Source organism: Halichoeres trimaculatus, unplaced genomic scaffold, assembly GCF_033239565.1.
Source record: "Halichoeres trimaculatus isolate MK-OKI-2021-1 unplaced genomic scaffold, fHalTri1.1 fHalTri1_scaffold_6, whole genome shotgun sequence".
Classification (NCBI taxonomy): Eukaryota; Metazoa; Chordata; class Actinopteri; order Labriformes; family Labridae; genus Halichoeres; species Halichoeres trimaculatus.
The window spans coordinates 4,782,158-4,799,260 of NW_027437184.1; the positions used below are offsets into that span (position 1 = coordinate 4,782,158).

Here is a 17,103-nt window from a genome sequence, read left to right on the forward strand (position 1 = left end):
GTGACCTCATCCTCGACCCCCTACCCATGTTCCCGGAGGTCTCCCTGAGGATAATGAAGGGGTCGAGGAAAGAGAGGACTGCAGAGAACTCCCATCTTTTCCCTGGCTCTGCCCCTGCCCCGCTCCTCCCTCCTCTCTATCAGGCTCAAAACTCCACTGAGGAAAACACAGTCGGACTCAGTGATGACCCGTGCAGGCAAATCCAGCTGGAAACGAATATTTACAGAACTTACCTTCAAAACCTGTCTCCTCAGAGACTTTCACCCAAGCCTGCTACTTTTTTTCCGGTCTCTGTAGAGTACACACGTCATATCATTTAACTCTGGATAATAACACACGGCACAAATCAACTTCTTCTCCATCTTCCAGCATGGTTGGAACCGGAGCAGGTGGCCGTCCGGGGCAAATCGGTGTCTAAACACGTCTTTGCATTGACTTCGTACGTAATCTCAACGCAAATTTGCGTCCGTGCAGCCGTACCATTAGACAGTGAAAAATACAAATAAGTGATAACCAGAAAAAGAAAACAAAACAAAACATTTGCTTTTTTTATTTTGTTTTCAATTGTACCATAGAATATTTTAAGTACAATTATATAGCATTCAAGACACAAGTACATTACGAGCATACCACTTACTTCCTTCTTATCTCTTTGGATACAGTTTAAAACATATATCTACATTTTAGCCCCTGTGGACTTGTTTGCTGTTTGTTTTTTATTTTTATTTTGTTTTTTATTCATTTTTTTTTCATGTGTTTGTTTTTTTTTTTTTGTTTTTTTTTTGCGGCGAATCAAAAACTATATACACCCAGAGGGAAAGTACCAAAAATAAAATAAGTCAAGCAGTATGTGCAGTTTGGCCCAATACACAATACAAGAAAAGATTAAGAGTAAAACAAATAAATAAACAAAAAGAGATCAAATAAAATAAAACACATGAATGTTCCTACAATGCATTGACATATTTCACTCATTTTACCCAGACAATCACTTTTTAAAATTTGCAGTTTACATCAGTCAAAAGTAGTAGGAAGAAGCATCAACTTGTCCAGTTCTTCCCCTTTGGGTTTTGCTAAACTAAAGTTACAAGTTTTCAGGTGTTCCTGTTGAATTGGCCATTAAAACAGATATGAAAACAAATCAAGTATCAATAAAGTCATCATTATGCTGTATAAACCATAGAATAGAACTATCTTTAAGAGATTGAAAATGATAGACTGACCTTCTCAAGTCCAGATCTGAAAGCCATCCAGTGAATTTGATTAAACTGTAAAATAAACTGGACAGATCATTTATCAGGAAATTTATTGATACTATGCCAGAGACACGTGCTTCTGTTACTGCTACAAAAGGAGGACAAACCTAATATTAAAGTAAAAAGTAGAACAGTACTATTCACTTCATCTGATAACTGTTTTGCTAAGAGCAAACATCTGAATGTTTCATGATCAGAATTTGGAGGCAAAAAGGTAAATAATTTCAGAACTGTCTAATAAGTTTGACCACCACTGTGTCTCTGTGTGTGATGTTACAAAACTGTGGACGGTCCTTGTAAGACAACCAGACAAGTCTAGGAAAACACACACAGTTACACACACAATAACACAAACTCTTGACCATGACCATAATGTACAGGTTACCATGGAAAAATAACTTTTCAAAGTCAGCAGTGGACCACATGTCCTCATAACACACAGACGTCCTCGCTACATGACTATTTTTGGAATGGTCCTTATGAAGATAGCAAGACAAGTACAAACACACACACACACTCACGCCTCATTATACGAACTCCTAAACTTCATTATTATGAATTTAAACTTTAAAGATTAGTGGTTAAAATGTCCTCATGAAGCATAGATGTTTTCACTGTAGTTGTCATAAAGAAAAGCCTCAACAAGATCTTGATGTTTCGACCCTCTTCTCTGGTTTGTGTCTCAGATGGAGCTGCAATGCGAGCTGGTGTTCAGACAGGAGATAGGATCATTAAGGTAAGTCTGTACTTAATTTTCTTTTCTTTTTTTTTCTCTTTATTTTCAGGATGAGATCACTCAACCCTGCCTTGTTTTCTATCAGTGTCTAATATTTTATTTCTAGACGTGTCTTATTCCACTTTTTATCAAAATCAGATCAATGTTATCATAAATAGAGCTTACTCGTCTGAATCAGTAAAATAGAAAAATGTTCGTTTTATGGAAGCTGATGTCAGATTGGTTGAATTTTGAAAAGTGACTCACAGTTTTTTTCTTTAACAGGTCAACGGGACCTTGGTCACACACTCAAACCACATTGAGGTTGTAAAGCTCATAAAATGTAAGTATGTCTGTTTCTTTTGTTCCCAAAAATCCCCATAAGGCTTTGTTATGATGGGCTGAGACACCTGTTAGTCAAACAAAACTGAGTTTTGAGCTGTTGCTCTGAAATGTTTTGTTTCTTATGAAAAATAAAAATCCAGATTTATTTTGAGAAACTGAAAAAAGGGGATTTCCAGGTTTCCACACTTCAAAACATACGGTTCATAACAAACCTTCACTCTGACTGTATTCTGCTCCTCTCTCTCCTTTAATGTGGTGAAATATTTTCCTGATGGGGCTCTGTCAGCTGGTTTTCATGATCAGATCTTCATGGTGGTTTGGGATGTTTTTGTATGGTCAGCGTTTTTCTCTCTTCGCCCTCCCTTCATTCCTTTCCCATGACTCCTCTCTCCTCTCTCCTGCAGCGGGGTCGTATGTAGCTCTGACGGTGCTGGGGAGGCCTCCGGGGCTCCCTCAGATCCCCCTGGAGGAGGATGAGGAAGGGGAGAGGGAGGAAGGGGCGGTGGTCAGCACATCGCTCTCAGCGCCGCACTCACCTGCTCTGCCAGGTGGAGGGAAACGCAGCCCGGCCTGCTGCCCCCAGGAGCCAATCAGCTCTGCTCTCTCTGAGGGGGTGAGGAAGAACGGGAGAGATGTTTCTGTTCGTTAGAGCGTGGGAAAAGTTTTTCACTAACTTAAAGTAAGGGAAGATTTTTTTAATTTAGGATTTCAAACTCAGAAAGAGCTCTCTAGAGGTATTACAATAAAAAAATAAAAACATGGAAGGCATTAAATTAAATGATGAGCACAAGGGAGAGGTCCAGATAGAAAATTTCTTAGATTATAGAACAAAAAGTAATAAAAAGTACGTTTTTACAACAAAAATAGAAGATTAAAAAGTCTTCTTATCAAAACAATTCATTTTTTCAAGCATTATTCTATTTTTCTTTTATTGCTCAACACTTAAAACATTTGTGGGATGAGCAGCAGAGCCAAGAATGTGGACTGTGCTCTTTATAAAGTTGCCAAATCTTCTCTGCCAACGCCAAACCGCTTAATCTGCATTACCTTGCATCGTTACAACAAAGAAATAAACCATCAAACACAAATTTTCTTACTTTTTACTGCAGTTTTAAGTTTTAAAATTTACTCAGTGGCTCAAAATATTTTCTTCTTAAGGTCTTGGCACACTTGGTCTGTTTTTTTGGATGCGTTTTCTGGATCCCTAATCTGAAAAAAAAAACAGCACAAACAGACACATTGCACTCTGAATCACATCACCCAAAATGTAAAGAGAAAATATGTCAAAATATGTTGTTAGGTGCCGCCCTGTTGCAGCAGCTCTGTCTTCCTTGTCTGTTTCTTGTAATTTTTTCGTCTCTTTTTTGTCATCCTAGCTAGTTGTGTCTTCAGTGATATTTTTACTATTTTTTCTCCTGTGTTTGTCTGGAGATCCTACATGTAACCATGGCTGCATTGTTTACATGTGAAATCAGCTGTAAGCAGCCTGTAGCATGTCAATGCTAACCGGTGCAAGGCCTGGTGTTTCCCCACAAGGTGAGGAGAAGGAGGTGAGGATGACGTGCTGGTTCTCAGGTGTGAGCTAAGAAGTGACGACATGGACTTACTGGAAACGTAAGATCTATCTCCAATAAGATGGACGAGCTAGCTGTGCTAACCCAGCAACAGAGGGAATACCAGAGGGCAGAGTAGCATCATGCTATTCACAGACATGGCTAACAGAGCTGACAGCAGACACCAACACCACATTGGAAGAGCTTCACCTGCTGTTAGCAGACAGGATCCAGGAGACAGAAGCCCCGTTTTCACAACAACGATTCATCTGAAAACACTGAAACGCGGTGAAAAAATCTGCTTTTACACGGAAACGCCGAGGGACTGAAAATGCTGTAGTAAGCATGCCAGGCCTATAGTTGGCACTATAACTGCCTTGTCCAGAAGCCGCTTTTGGGAGATCTCCATCGAAGTAGAGTTGAGCCGATCATCTGGTGTATTTGGGAATACTAAGTTAAAAAGTGGAGCAACAGATGCACATTTTGTTGAAAGACAGGCAGCAGATTGAGCAGATTGAGCAGCACAGGCACAACACGGTAGTTCGCGATGATCGCATCAACAGTTCTGTTGTTCTGTTGTATGCGCTCATGCCAAGAGTGTGTGAAGTCAGCGTTTCCACTGCTTACTGTTTACACGGCAATGGTGTTGGCAGCGTTTCAGAAAGATCCCACTCTGGAGGCCGTTTTCAATAGTTTGCGTTTTAGGTCGGCTAAAATGCCGTTTCCATGTAAACGCGAGGCAACAAAACTTTTACGTTTCAGCCTAAAATCGTTGTTGTGCAAATGGCCCCACAGACTGAACAGACTGCTGAAGAAGCTCAGTCCTGGACCCTGTGGAGGTGGAGACTGGCTGAACTGGACAATGATGGACAAGCTGTCAGCATCTATTTTCTTATGGACCTTTTTGCACTTTCTATACACTTTCTTACTTTTGTTTTCTTGATTGCTGCTGTGACTCCTCCTGAATTTCCCCTCGGGATAAATCAAGTATTTTCTTTTCTATTCTACGTCAGAAAATGTGAAGATGTAATGTTCCAAAAAAATAGTGACAGACGAAAGTTTCGGCGTGATTTTACAAATGTGATTGACATAACATGGGATCGATGTCTTTTTAGACCTTTAGTCCCAGAGCTTTTCTTGTTGTGGCTCTAAGACCCTGAATTGTTGCATCTTCACTTTGTTTGAGGCAGTTATAGCAGTGTACAAGTGATGAATGACAACACAACTTCTTTTCATGTCTGATTATGTTGTGAAACTTCAGCAATGAAACTTAAGAGACCAAGACATTAAAAGGCCAACGGTTGCTGCAAGTGTTACAGAAAACAGACTATAACTTTAAATTTGACAATCCTGATTTATTTTAAAAGATAACATGATAAGAAATCAATAAAAATGGGGTTATTTGTTGACCTATAAAATGGAGTGTTAACTCCTGAACAATAGTTTATCTTACTATTATAATGTTTTGTTTTTTCAAGTCTGTGGGTCGAATACTAGCTGAGTAACTCGTACGTTCAGCAGAAAACGTTTTTATGATTCTCTACCATCAGACCTGATATCATGTACTTTCTGCAGAATCTGTCCAGCTGTGAACTGAAACTTCACTTCTCAGAAACAGTGTTATTTTTAACTGGAGGATCCATGATATCAGCAGCTTATCTGTGCGGGTAAACCCATGCTGCTCATTATTTTTAATAAGCCCAGACGTTTCAGTCCATTACAGACGGTCTTTACCAAAACTGCTCCACTGTGTCAACAACTTGTCCTTCCTGTAGCTCTGAGCAGCAAACTGGACCCTGGTACAGTCTGGTGTATCATCGAAGCACCATGAAAAACCAACAGTCAGATGAAAAATGTTGTGAAATCAGCCTTTGTCTGTTTTAATTTAAGCTCAAGTTCCTTTTTCAATGTCATATCTGACTGTATCACTTCTCTTTTCCCTGTGAGATGACCTGAAGCTCCTCGTAATCACACAGAGTGACACAAACAACGATGTAATGATGTGTTTCTCAGTGCAGCTGCTTCTTCTTTATGTTTTCTTTTAGGCTGAGAACAAAACCACGCACAGCCAGAAGGCCGACAGCCTGCAGAAGATGTTAACCAAGGAGCAGCAGGACTTACAGGTGTGTGTGTGTGAAGACATGTCTTCAGTGTATTTCTTTAGGGTCATTCTGAAAGAAACTAGAAGAAATGTACACATATTATCACAGACATGCCTTATATCATAGTTTTTTCAGACTGTAGTGGTGTTAAAACACCATCAGATGATTTAAATAAAGTCATTCATGTGTAGCTAAAGTCTGTTTCTTTGGCTTTTTTTGGAATTGTGTCACAGGCGAAGGAGGAGGAGTACAGCAGGAGCCCTCGGCCCAAACTACTGAAGGAGATCCAGGAGGTCAAGAAGCACATTTCTCTGCTGCAGGAGCAGCTGAGCAGAGCGGTGACACAGGTGGGTGTCAGTCTTAAAACATGCTGCGTTTATACCTTATTTAACACAACAAAGAAAACATAACCGATAAAATCAGGCTGGATGTTGTGACCTTCACCAGAGAACAGCAGCTTAAATTTATCTGTTTTATAATAAACTATCCTTGAAGTCACTTCTTGACTTTTTTTTCCCTCCACACTGAATCCAGGAACAGGATTTAAAGGCACAGTGCGTAGAAATGGAATTATTTGCATTATGTAGTGATAAGACTAAAGTTTCTCACATCCTGTTGGTGAAGAGACGACAGCTTTGAGGACGAGTAGCTCCTGTGAAGCACGCTGCATTTTATCCTCTATGACAGTTCAAGCTCTACTGAGCACAACAGCTTTGGTTTTTGGAAGACCAAGAAGTACAGTTCCTCTTTCTAATTTTTCACTTTTTGTTTTTGAGGAGGATTTCAACAAAGAGCAGATTGTTTTTTATCATGTTTTTATCATTTTGATTTGATGTGATTATTTTACAGTCCTTTACTAGGTTTTAATCAGTTTATTTATTTTATTTATTTTATTCATTTTTATCTCTATCTTTATTTCATTTTTTCCTTATCCTTTTGACCTCTTTTATTTTCTACTGATGTGATGTTGTCTCCGTCTTCTTTTAAGCTTTTTTTATACTACCCCTCATTTTTAAATCTTTCTGTTGAAAATCGTTCTCTTTAATCACCCATTCTGCTTAATGTGCCCTTATCCTCTTAATCCTTTGACTTGTACTGTAAAATTATTCTAGATAACACTCTGTCTCTGTTAAATATTAATGTTGTCCACCCAAATATCTGCTTTGTTTCATCCGTCAAAGCACTATGTAAACGTTTATTTTTAAGACAGAAATATAATAGACATAAATTATTTATTATTTTTATTATTAAAATGATTAAATAATATTAATATTATTGAAAACAATATTATTATCATTTTTATTATTATTATTATTATTATTATTATTATTATTATTATTATTTACAAATAACTGACTTGTATGTAAACTTTTATTTTTAAAGACAGAAATATAAGAGATAGAAATAAATTTGTTATTATTATTTTTATATTTAAAAAGATTAAATAATATTAATATGATTATTAATGAAAATAATAACAATAATAATGATGATTTTAAAAATTATAATATTTATTATTATTATTATTATTTACAAATTACTGACTTGTATGTAAACTTTTATTTTTAAAGACAGAAATATAAGAGATAGAAATAAATTTTTTATTAATATTTATATAATTAAAAAGATTTAATAATAATATTATTATAAATAATAATATTAATAATAACAATAATTTTAATTATTATTATTATTTCTATTATTATTATTTTTATTTACAAATTACTGACTTGTATGTAAACTTTTATTTTTAAAGACAGAAATATAATAAATTGAAATTGAATTATTGTTATAATTTTTACAATTAAAAAGATTAAATAATAATAATTATTATTATTATTATAATAATAATAATAATAATAATTATAAAAATTATAATTATAATAGTCATTATTCTTACTATAATTATTGTTGTTAACAAATTAATGACTTCAGCTTTTCTTAAACACCTTAGCTCACTGCAGCCTCTTTACTCTACAGCATGTGTGTGTGATGTAACTGATCAAAGCTCCCATGTTTGTGTGTGTGTGTGTGTGTGTGTGTGTTGTAGGACGGAGCCACAGGGTCTGAGGAGGGGGACAGCGGGCCTCCTCTGAGGGAGCAGACTCTGTCTTCTTCGGGGGACTGCAGTAACAACGGGCTCCTGACCAACAATAACTCAGTGGGTATAATGACAGACTGTGGCGGGCGGTGTGGTGAACCACGTTACCCAGAAGCACCCTGCTCCTGTGGAGGGTGTTGTTGTGGTTTGATGGCAGCAGCTTCAAGTCATTTATCAAACAGAGCTGAAAAACTGAGCAGTTGAACGAGGATATTTTCAAACTTAGAGCTGATTTGATGTTTTGAAAAAAAAGAAGAAAATTCAACAAACTTTGGGTAAAAATCCACGTTTTCCTGCTGATCAAGAAATGCCGTGAACAGTGTATTTGAAAGGTGGTAAAAAGCCTTAAACACAACAGGAAGTCAGTCTGAAAACCCCGCTGGCACAGACTGTGTGAAAACAATCAGTTTTATCACAGCTGCTATAAATAGGGATGAAATGCTCCTTCTTCGCCGTCTCTGGGGATTTCCCAGGATTCAGCACCAGACTAAACAATCAATTTCGCTTAAGTGTCGTGTTGTTCAGTGTGTGTAGTAATGTGTGGGTTTTTTGTTTGTGTGTTTTAGCTACACAGCAGCCCCCTCCCAGAGAGTCCTGGTAAAAGAGAGACGCCCTGCCAGAGCCCGGACATCGGCCGCAGAGACGGACTCAGCTTCTGCTCGTCACCTGACACAGAGGAGACCCCGGATCCAGTAGGATACACTCTGACACACGCAAAGACTTAAGATTATTCAACTCCTCTTTATTATGATTAATTACCCAAAGATCATCTCGTGCTTAAGACATAATACATCATCATTTTATGTATTTTTTATAGGGGGACTTCTTTTTTTATACATGTTTCTACATTTTACGAAACGATGTAATATCTGACTCATTTGATACGACTTCACAGAGCGAGATGTGCTGAGATAAAACAAAAAATAACACATTTTGTTTAAAATACCTGTACAATATGAAACAATGCAATATGAAATGATAACGTAGAAATCAAAGTGATAGAATGTGAAACATGCAGTAGGATACATCATTTTTGGACATCTATCTTTGGTCTCCTGAAGGTGCAGACTGTTACTGTAGATGACGTCTTTCCCCACTGAGAAAACTGACATTTTAAGGACATCCTTTGAGTCTTTGGACGTCTGATTTTAAACATTGGTTTTTGTATATATTTTGTTTGTTTCCGTTTCCTGTTTCCTTTCTCAAACGGTGATGTGTTAGCCTGTACTGGTTAATTTTCCTGCAGCACCAGCTTTGAAGTGGAAACACCTTTGTTTGTATTTAGTTACCATCTGCTGCTGAGAAAATCAAATGAAGCTACAAGAAAATGAACAGCAACAGTCTGACACCTTCAGAAACTGGACTACAGATATACACAGAAACTAGAAGCTGGATAAAAACAATAAGAATGACTAAAACAGCCACAGTGGCATCAGCAGAAACGTGGTGGGATGCTGGCCTGAGACCTGTCAGGAGCCAAGGTTGTTTTATTTTTTATTTTTCTAATTAGACTATACAAAAATATCTACTAATAGACTAATATACTAATATTTACTTTACTGGTTAAGGGCAACTTGTGCACTAGTGCGCCAAAACCTTCACTAGTTAAAGACAATTTTGGTTTACCAGTTCCACTAGTTAACTCAAATGTCTTACTAAGTGTTCTAGTAAACTGTTTGTAGTCTACTGGTACCACAAGTAAAGTCAAAAGAGTCATTAGTCATACCAGTAGACCAAATGCAAATGAAGTAGGAGGGACTGTAAACAAATAATAATTATAATAATCATAATAATGATAATAATAACTTTATTCCTTTAGCACTTTTTAAAACAGAAGTTTACAAAGTGCTTTAACAGCCGGAACATAAAAACAAACACAAGCTTCGACCCAGATGAACCCAGGCAATACAAGAACCATGGGATATAAAATGAGAGCCTGAGGGCCAAGATAAAAGCTGAAAACATTAATCAACGGGAAAAATAAAATAAAAATAAAATAAAATAAAATAAAACCAAATAAAATAAAAATAAATTAGATTAAATAAAATAAAATTAAATAAAATAAATTTAAATTAAATTAAATTAAATTAGATTAAATTAAGTAAAATAAAATAAACTAAAAGGCAAAAAGGGGTTGGGACTAGAGAACAGGACGGCAGGTATTAAAAGGACAATGTTAAGAGTGTTAATAGATCAATAAAACAATGAAATGATTATAGAAAACCCTGATTGGTTGTTATATTTTCAAAAGCCAATGGGAAGCCTGAAATGTTTTTTTTATAATAATAATAATAAATAAAAAAATGTATTTATAACACACTTTTCATTTCTAAGAAATCTCTTAGCTACAAGAAAAGTTAAAAAGTTTTATTTTTTGTTTTGCTTTTGCTTTTTAAAAAACAAACAAACAAAGAAACAAAAAACGCACTATTGTACGTTAAAAGCCTCTTTAAAGAGTAATGTCTTTAAGTGTTTCTCAAAAGCATATCACTGATTTCAATCTTTTGCTCAAACAGCTTTCCGTCAGTCTGCACCTTCAGGAGACTAAAACAGGACGTCCTTTGATTGTCTCCTTGCTCAGTGGGTTGATGTGTACAGTTTTAACTGTAAAATACAAAGCGAGATCCCATGAGTAACACATTCACTCAAAAATTATTTTTAGATTAAAGTTATTCATCTTTCTGTTTTAGCCTAAAAAGGTTGTTACAATAACTTGGAAACATTTCTTTTCTGGGGTTTGATGATCACAAGTTCAGAAATGGCTGCATGTCAACACACACATACTTTGTGCTCCTCCTTTAGTGTTTTTATTTCCTCCTCTTCTGTGTGTGGGAAAGTAAAAACATGATAAATTAGGAAATGTGCTAATAAAGGTTGTTTGTCCAGACTCTGCCTGTTTGCAGAGCTGAGAATATCTCTTTGTGAACGTTCTTTTTTTGGCCAGTCTAAGAGTTTCTCTTTGTTCATGTTTATAACTATGATAATATATTACCCAGGATTCCAGTGCCCTGTGCGGTGTGAGCAGCCCTCCCTACCTCCTCAATCCTCAGATCATCGGAGCGGAAGATGACTACTTCGACTGTCCACAAGAGCAGGTACTTTAAGGGGCCATGAGGAGTCTCCTTTATAGATATCTGCCTGAGCGTAATCCACAATTTAAAAGTCCCATATTCTGCTCCTTTTCTGCAGTTTAGTATGGATCATTGATGTCTTCATGAAATGGTTGTAACATGTTTTGGTCCAAAAAGCCAATAAATCAAGCACAGCAGCTTTGTTTCCAGGCTCTCATAGCCCCTCTGTTCAGAATGCTCTGATTTAGTGGGCGTGGCCTTCATATGTAAATGAGCCACCGCTGATACCGCCCCCCTCTTCAGCGTCACTGAGAGCGGCGCCACGAGCTCCGAGTGCACAATGTTTAGAAAACAGAGAAGCTCCTTTACCGTAACATTACAGGCTAAAACAACAGGCTAACTGCAGCTGAAGTTAGCATCCTGAAGCTAACACAGAGACAGGGGGGCACTGAGGAAAAGCTCTTCCATCTGCTCCACAGCACACAGCATTTAAAATACTCACATTTCCAGGGTCCCAGGTTTGTTGGAGGATGGTTGGTAATGCGCCTGGATTCAGGACCAGTCTATTGGCTAGCCCTCTGTTGGACTGTCCAAAGTTGGAAAAGCAGTTGGCCATAAAGTGGCTAGCACACACATGCACAGTTTTACTGAGTGTAGCTGGCACATTTCCTTGATAAATGAACTCTAGACACTTAGTCTTGTCTTCTTCTGAGATGGGAAGCTTGAGCATGGAAATATGTGGCTGTTTACAGCTAAAAACAGAGCAGTGATGGCTGCAGGTTTGGGGGTATCTGCTCCGGTGGGCCAATCAGGTCAGACTTGCTCCTGATTGGTCAAAAAAGGGAATCGCTGACGTCAGCAAATCCCCGAAATCCAAACAGCTCGTTTTAGGTCAGGATTTTACATTCACCAGCTCTACTAAGAACAGGTTTTGTCATTAAATATCACGTTTTGTGGGATGGGAGGAAAGACAAAGACCCACAAATTTCACTAAAAGTTGACTTGAAGAAAATTTCTTCCTTTCAAGAAGTCTTTCAGTGAGAATAAAAGTGAACACACTGTGATGATTTTACCTCTTCCTCTCACAGATTAACGGACAGTGCAGCTCCTTTCAGAGTTTAGACTCGCTAAAGTCTCGGCCGGCTCACCTCGCCGTCTTCCTCCATCATGTTGTGTCACAGTTTGACCCTGTGCCTTTGGTAAATAAATGTGAACACACACATTTCATACATCTCTTTTTATTATATCTTTTGTTTTTATTTCATTTTTATGACAGTAAATGTCTTTTCTCTTTCAGCTCTGTTATCTCTTCGCTGAAATGCACAAACAAACCAGTTCGAAGGAGAGCCGACGTTGCTTCATTGAGTTTCACTCACTTTTCATGGATCGAACTGCAGTGAGTTTGTTTGTTTGAGTTTTTCTTTTTCTTTTTTAAGAAACTATCAAAGTAAAAACTCATTTTCTTTTTGTTTTTCTCCAGAATCTTAAAGTACCAGTACCAGAGGCTGTAGCAACAGAATTGGGTAAAGGATCAAAAGACTTTTAAAAATGTTTTCAGTGATTATAACTCTTCACACGCTGCCCTTTGGACTCAGCTGCTTTGATATATTGAAGAAGATCTGCCGTTCTCAGAAAGTTATTTTTAACTTGTGAGAGTTAAGAGTTGGGATTAGACAATCTGGGGTTGTTTGTGTGTCTCTGCACAGAGAAGCGAAGGCTGGAGTTAATACCTGAGGAAGTCTGCAAACAGTACACCCAGACGCTACAGGAGGCACTCTTACCGGACCTGCACAGGAACCTGGAGGACTTCAGGTAACAGTTATACTCGTTTTTAATCAGCTTATCTTTCCCTGATAGAGATCTGCTGTAGATTAGGAAAAGGACTCTATTTTCACTAAGTTTATGTGTTTGTGTGTGCAGACAGAAGCGCAGCATGGGTCTGACTCTGGCTGAGGACGAGCTGTCCAAGCTGGACTCAGAGCGAGGAGAAAACCAGCAGGCCTTGGAGAAGGAGTGCTCCTGTGCTGAACATATCCTCTCAAAGATCGAGGATATCCTGTGAGTCCCCTGCTGCACAACAACACACACACAGACACACACACGAGTGTTCTCAGTTCCTGTCCTCTTTGTTCGACTGTGTCTCTGCTAACCAGGAGCTCTGCTTGCAGGTTGACGTCACAGCCCGCAGAGGAGGAGAAGTGGTAAGGCTGGAGGACGGTTTTACTTTCTGTTGAACTGATTAGAGCGATGAGTGCATTTGGAAAACAGGTTTTGATTCACAAATGCAACGAAAGCTTATACTATGTGTCAGATATTTGCTCTGACATCAAGGAAAATTGAGCATCTGTGTCCATTAACACGGTTTACAAGTGCTAAGCATCCTCAAAGATAAACATCCTCTGCAGCTGTTTTATTACAGCGCTTTACTGAAGGTTAGCTTTTTGTTTCTCTTATCCAAGGGTTTTCAACCTGCAGCTCTTTGACCTCTTTGCAGTGGCTCCTTAGAGCTTTAAAAAATATTATTGAACAATATTTTTTTTCTTACAGAGGGTATTGATGATTAAAGACACTGACACTAAATAAAATCATGCGTTAATGCCTGCCACCGCTCTACTTCACCTCCTACAACATCAACAGCCCACCAACTTTCCATGCACCTGTGGCTAACCTCAAGTTTTACAGCCCTGGGAAGATAACTACATCTACAAAAAGACTCATCTGGAAGAAAATACAGATTTTGATTCTGTGTGGATGGATTCATTTAACTGAAAAGGTGCTGGATTAATATAGATGCTTGATATAAAGCAGATATCAAAAAAGGAGAGTTAAGCATCATTGTCAATATATATGATATCAAATTGGGGTATCCTGCATTTTTTTCTGAAATTTAAGCAAATTCATATAACAAAATCAAATTATTGACAGTTTTTTCAATTTTTAACATTTCAATTTTTTTTTTACATTTTTGCAGATTTTTGATGTTTAAAATTCTTGCAAATTTTTGACTTTGCTATTTTTATTTTTGCAGATTTTTTAGATTACAAAAATGTTTGAACTTTTTTTTTTAATTTTTATAAAATTTTGCATATTTTGGAATTTGAAATTTATGATTTTTTTGCAGATTTTTGAAATGTTTATTTTTTTAATGAAATTTTGCATATTTTGGAGTTTGAAATAATTTCAATTTTTTGCAGATTTTTAAAATTTCAAAAAGTTTTATAATTTTTTAAAATTTTGAATTTTTATAATATTTTGCATATTTCAGAATTAAGTTTAAATTAATTAAGTTTAAAAAAAAAATCTTGCAAATGTATTCATAATAAAAAACTAAGACATCACATGTACAATTTTATGAATTCAACAAACTTCTTTTTTCTTAAGACTTTTACTTACTTTTAAAGTAGATTTTTTGGCTCAGAAATGACTTAAATCCAGGTGAGCTGAGGCTAAATGGCTCCTGGTTGTAAACTGGACAAACATGTTAGCTTGTAATATTTTAAAACCTGGATCAAGGATCATCTGATGAGCCAACGCTGCTGATTCATGAAACTTTCTCGTGCTGCTGTCTTGGCCAGGACTCCCTTGTGAAAGAGATTTTGCATCTCAATGAGATTACTCCTGGTAAAATGAAAGTTAAATAAAACTAAATAATAATAATAAAAAATAAAACCTTAAGGGGTGCGCAAACTAACTGTGCGGCGGTACAGGCATCCTGTAAAGCAGCGTTAATGGACCCAGTCTCTAAAGTTACATCCTGCTCCTGTTCAGTACTCATATCTGTACAAAAATATACAAAAAAAACATCTGAATTTTGTGGTAAATACTCTTATTATCCTTCTCACTGAATGTGTGTCTCATCCTGTTGCAGCCAAACGATGCAGTACGTGATCCTCACCTATATGAAGCACCTCGGGGTGAAGGTGAAGGAGCCGCGTGGCCTGGAGCATAAAAGAGCTCGCATCAATTTCCTGCCCAAGATTAAGGTCTGACCCTGAGTTTATTTCTTTTTGTATGTTTCTGTCTGAGATGTTCAAGGTTTATAAATGACTGCACGCTGCGTTCATGTTAAATTATCACCTAGAGCTGCCCTTAAAGTAAAAGTTTCAGAGACTGACATGTTGTTTTGAACAAGCAGAAGAGCATCAAGCCTGAGAAGGAGGGTGAGGAGAAGGTGAAGAAGCCTCGATTTCCCAACATCCTCGGCCCGCCGCGACGTCTGAGCCGAGTGGATTCAACTTCAGGTGAGGAGAGGAGTTCATCTTAAAGGGTTCCTGTAAAAAACTCCAGATTGTTCAGGGTTGATGGTTTTGTGTTTCCCTCCACTCTCAGTGGGTAAAGCCGTGGAGATGAACAAGCAGCGATCACCAAAGCAGCTCCCTCAGCCCGTCCTGGGGATCCCCGAGCAGTCCGACTCCCCTGCCTCAAACTCTGGACGCACTCGCGGAAATCAGCCCAGCGAGAGTTCAGACACCAGCGTTTTATCTCTGCCTTCCACCGCCTCCCCCATCCACAGCTCTCCCACTGCTCTGACCCCAGATACCAGCGGACACGACTCAGACTCCAGTGAGAAATAACTCTTTACATCTCCACAGCTGAGGATTCAGGGGCGGCAGAAGTTAATCCTATAAGAAAGTTGTATAAAAGGAGATTTTGTGAACGTTTAAGCTCTAATTTGGTTTGCAAACTCAATATTGGTAACCACAACCTTTAACCCTTTAATACCACTATGAAGGAGTTCATTATACATAAAGGACAGTTAGAGTCAGTGTTTCAGCTTTTAACATTCAGTAATGCTCGAAAAAAAAATCTGTACATGTTCCGCTAATCCGTGAATAAACTTTATATTTTCCTCTCCACAGATGTTTCCCCGTTCTGCATCCAGGGTCTGCCGTCTGGAGACCACCAGGACGGCGTCTCCAGTCCTGTCAGCACTCAGTTTGACTTCAGCCCCTCTAACCTGGAGCAGTTACAGGAGGAGGAGCAGGAGGCCTACAGGTAAACACACACACTGAAAAACATGATACGTTGATCTTACTCAAAAAACTGATGGAAACTCGTTACCTTGAAAAATGACGTTATGCTGACTTAAATATAAAAAGTTAATACAACTAGATTAGTTTGAGTACCACCTTTCTTACACACTTTTTTCAAGTTAACACAACTTAGGTCATGCTTCATGATAACTCAATTTTCTTGTTTGGCACTCTAAAAAGGAAACACTCTACTCACTTAAATGTGTGTATCATTTTACACTAAATAATATAGCCTAAATCTAAAGCAGTGAAATCATTCATTCATCACAAATCAGCTCTAATTTATAACTTTTGTAACCGTGAGTGAGGAGGGGAGGCAGTAGATATGAGACCCTGCTGTACAGCATTGTCCATCAGGGGGCGCCACAGCACTGACTGGTGGTCTGTGCTCCATGGCACGGAGCCTTGTAAGTATTAACTTACTCTATTAAATTCTGTGCCTAATGATTTATAAATTAATTAATGAATATTTGATCTGGACTGTGCTGTTTTGGCCAATTTTGAGATGTGTAAAAGGATATTTCTTGCAATTTACTTTAAATTATAACTAGATTTTAAGCACAGACAGCTGGTCTGTGCCATGTGGAACATAGACAGCCAGTCCATACCACGTGAAGCACAGACAGCTAGTCTATACCATGTGGAGCATAGACAGCTTGTTCATATCAGGAGTAGCACAGACAGCCGGCTCGTGACAAGTTTAGCATAGACAGCCTGTGTATGCCATGTTGAGCAAACATTCTGTGCCATGTGTAGCACTAACAGCCTGTGCCACTGCTGCACATCTTGAAGTACAGCAGAGTCATATATCCACTGCGTCCCCTCCTCACTCACGGTTACAAACACAGTCACAGAAAAAAAAACTGCTTTGTTAAAACCACTCTCTCAAAATATAAAATAGAAGTTCTTTTTTAAAGTTTGGTTACA

General features: G+C 37.8%; 1 protein-coding gene across 1 annotated transcript in view; it reads left to right on the top strand.

Moving 5' to 3' along the window:
* The window catches only part of arhgef12b (Rho guanine nucleotide exchange factor (GEF) 12b), a 47,584-nt gene that overhangs the window by 18,047 nt on the left and 12,434 nt on the right, over window positions 1–17,103 (top strand). Inside the window, exons 4-21 of the mRNA XM_074672692.1 lie at window positions 1,943–1,992; window positions 2,257–2,314; window positions 2,721–2,929; window positions 5,915–5,992; window positions 6,205–6,318; window positions 8,022–8,132; window positions 8,639–8,764; window positions 11,069–11,167; window positions 12,232–12,342; window positions 12,441–12,539; window positions 12,624–12,666; window positions 12,850–12,955; window positions 13,064–13,201; window positions 13,312–13,344; window positions 15,012–15,126; window positions 15,279–15,384; window positions 15,473–15,706; window positions 16,003–16,138. Coding sequence (XP_074528793.1) covers window positions 1,943–1,992; window positions 2,257–2,314; window positions 2,721–2,929; window positions 5,915–5,992; window positions 6,205–6,318; window positions 8,022–8,132; window positions 8,639–8,764; window positions 11,069–11,167; window positions 12,232–12,342; window positions 12,441–12,539; window positions 12,624–12,666; window positions 12,850–12,955; window positions 13,064–13,201; window positions 13,312–13,344; window positions 15,012–15,126; window positions 15,279–15,384; window positions 15,473–15,706; window positions 16,003–16,138 — 1,966 coding nt within the window. The remainder of the gene's footprint in view (window positions 1–1,942; window positions 1,993–2,256; window positions 2,315–2,720; window positions 2,930–5,914; window positions 5,993–6,204; window positions 6,319–8,021; window positions 8,133–8,638; window positions 8,765–11,068; window positions 11,168–12,231; window positions 12,343–12,440; window positions 12,540–12,623; window positions 12,667–12,849; window positions 12,956–13,063; window positions 13,202–13,311; window positions 13,345–15,011; window positions 15,127–15,278; window positions 15,385–15,472; window positions 15,707–16,002; window positions 16,139–17,103) is intronic.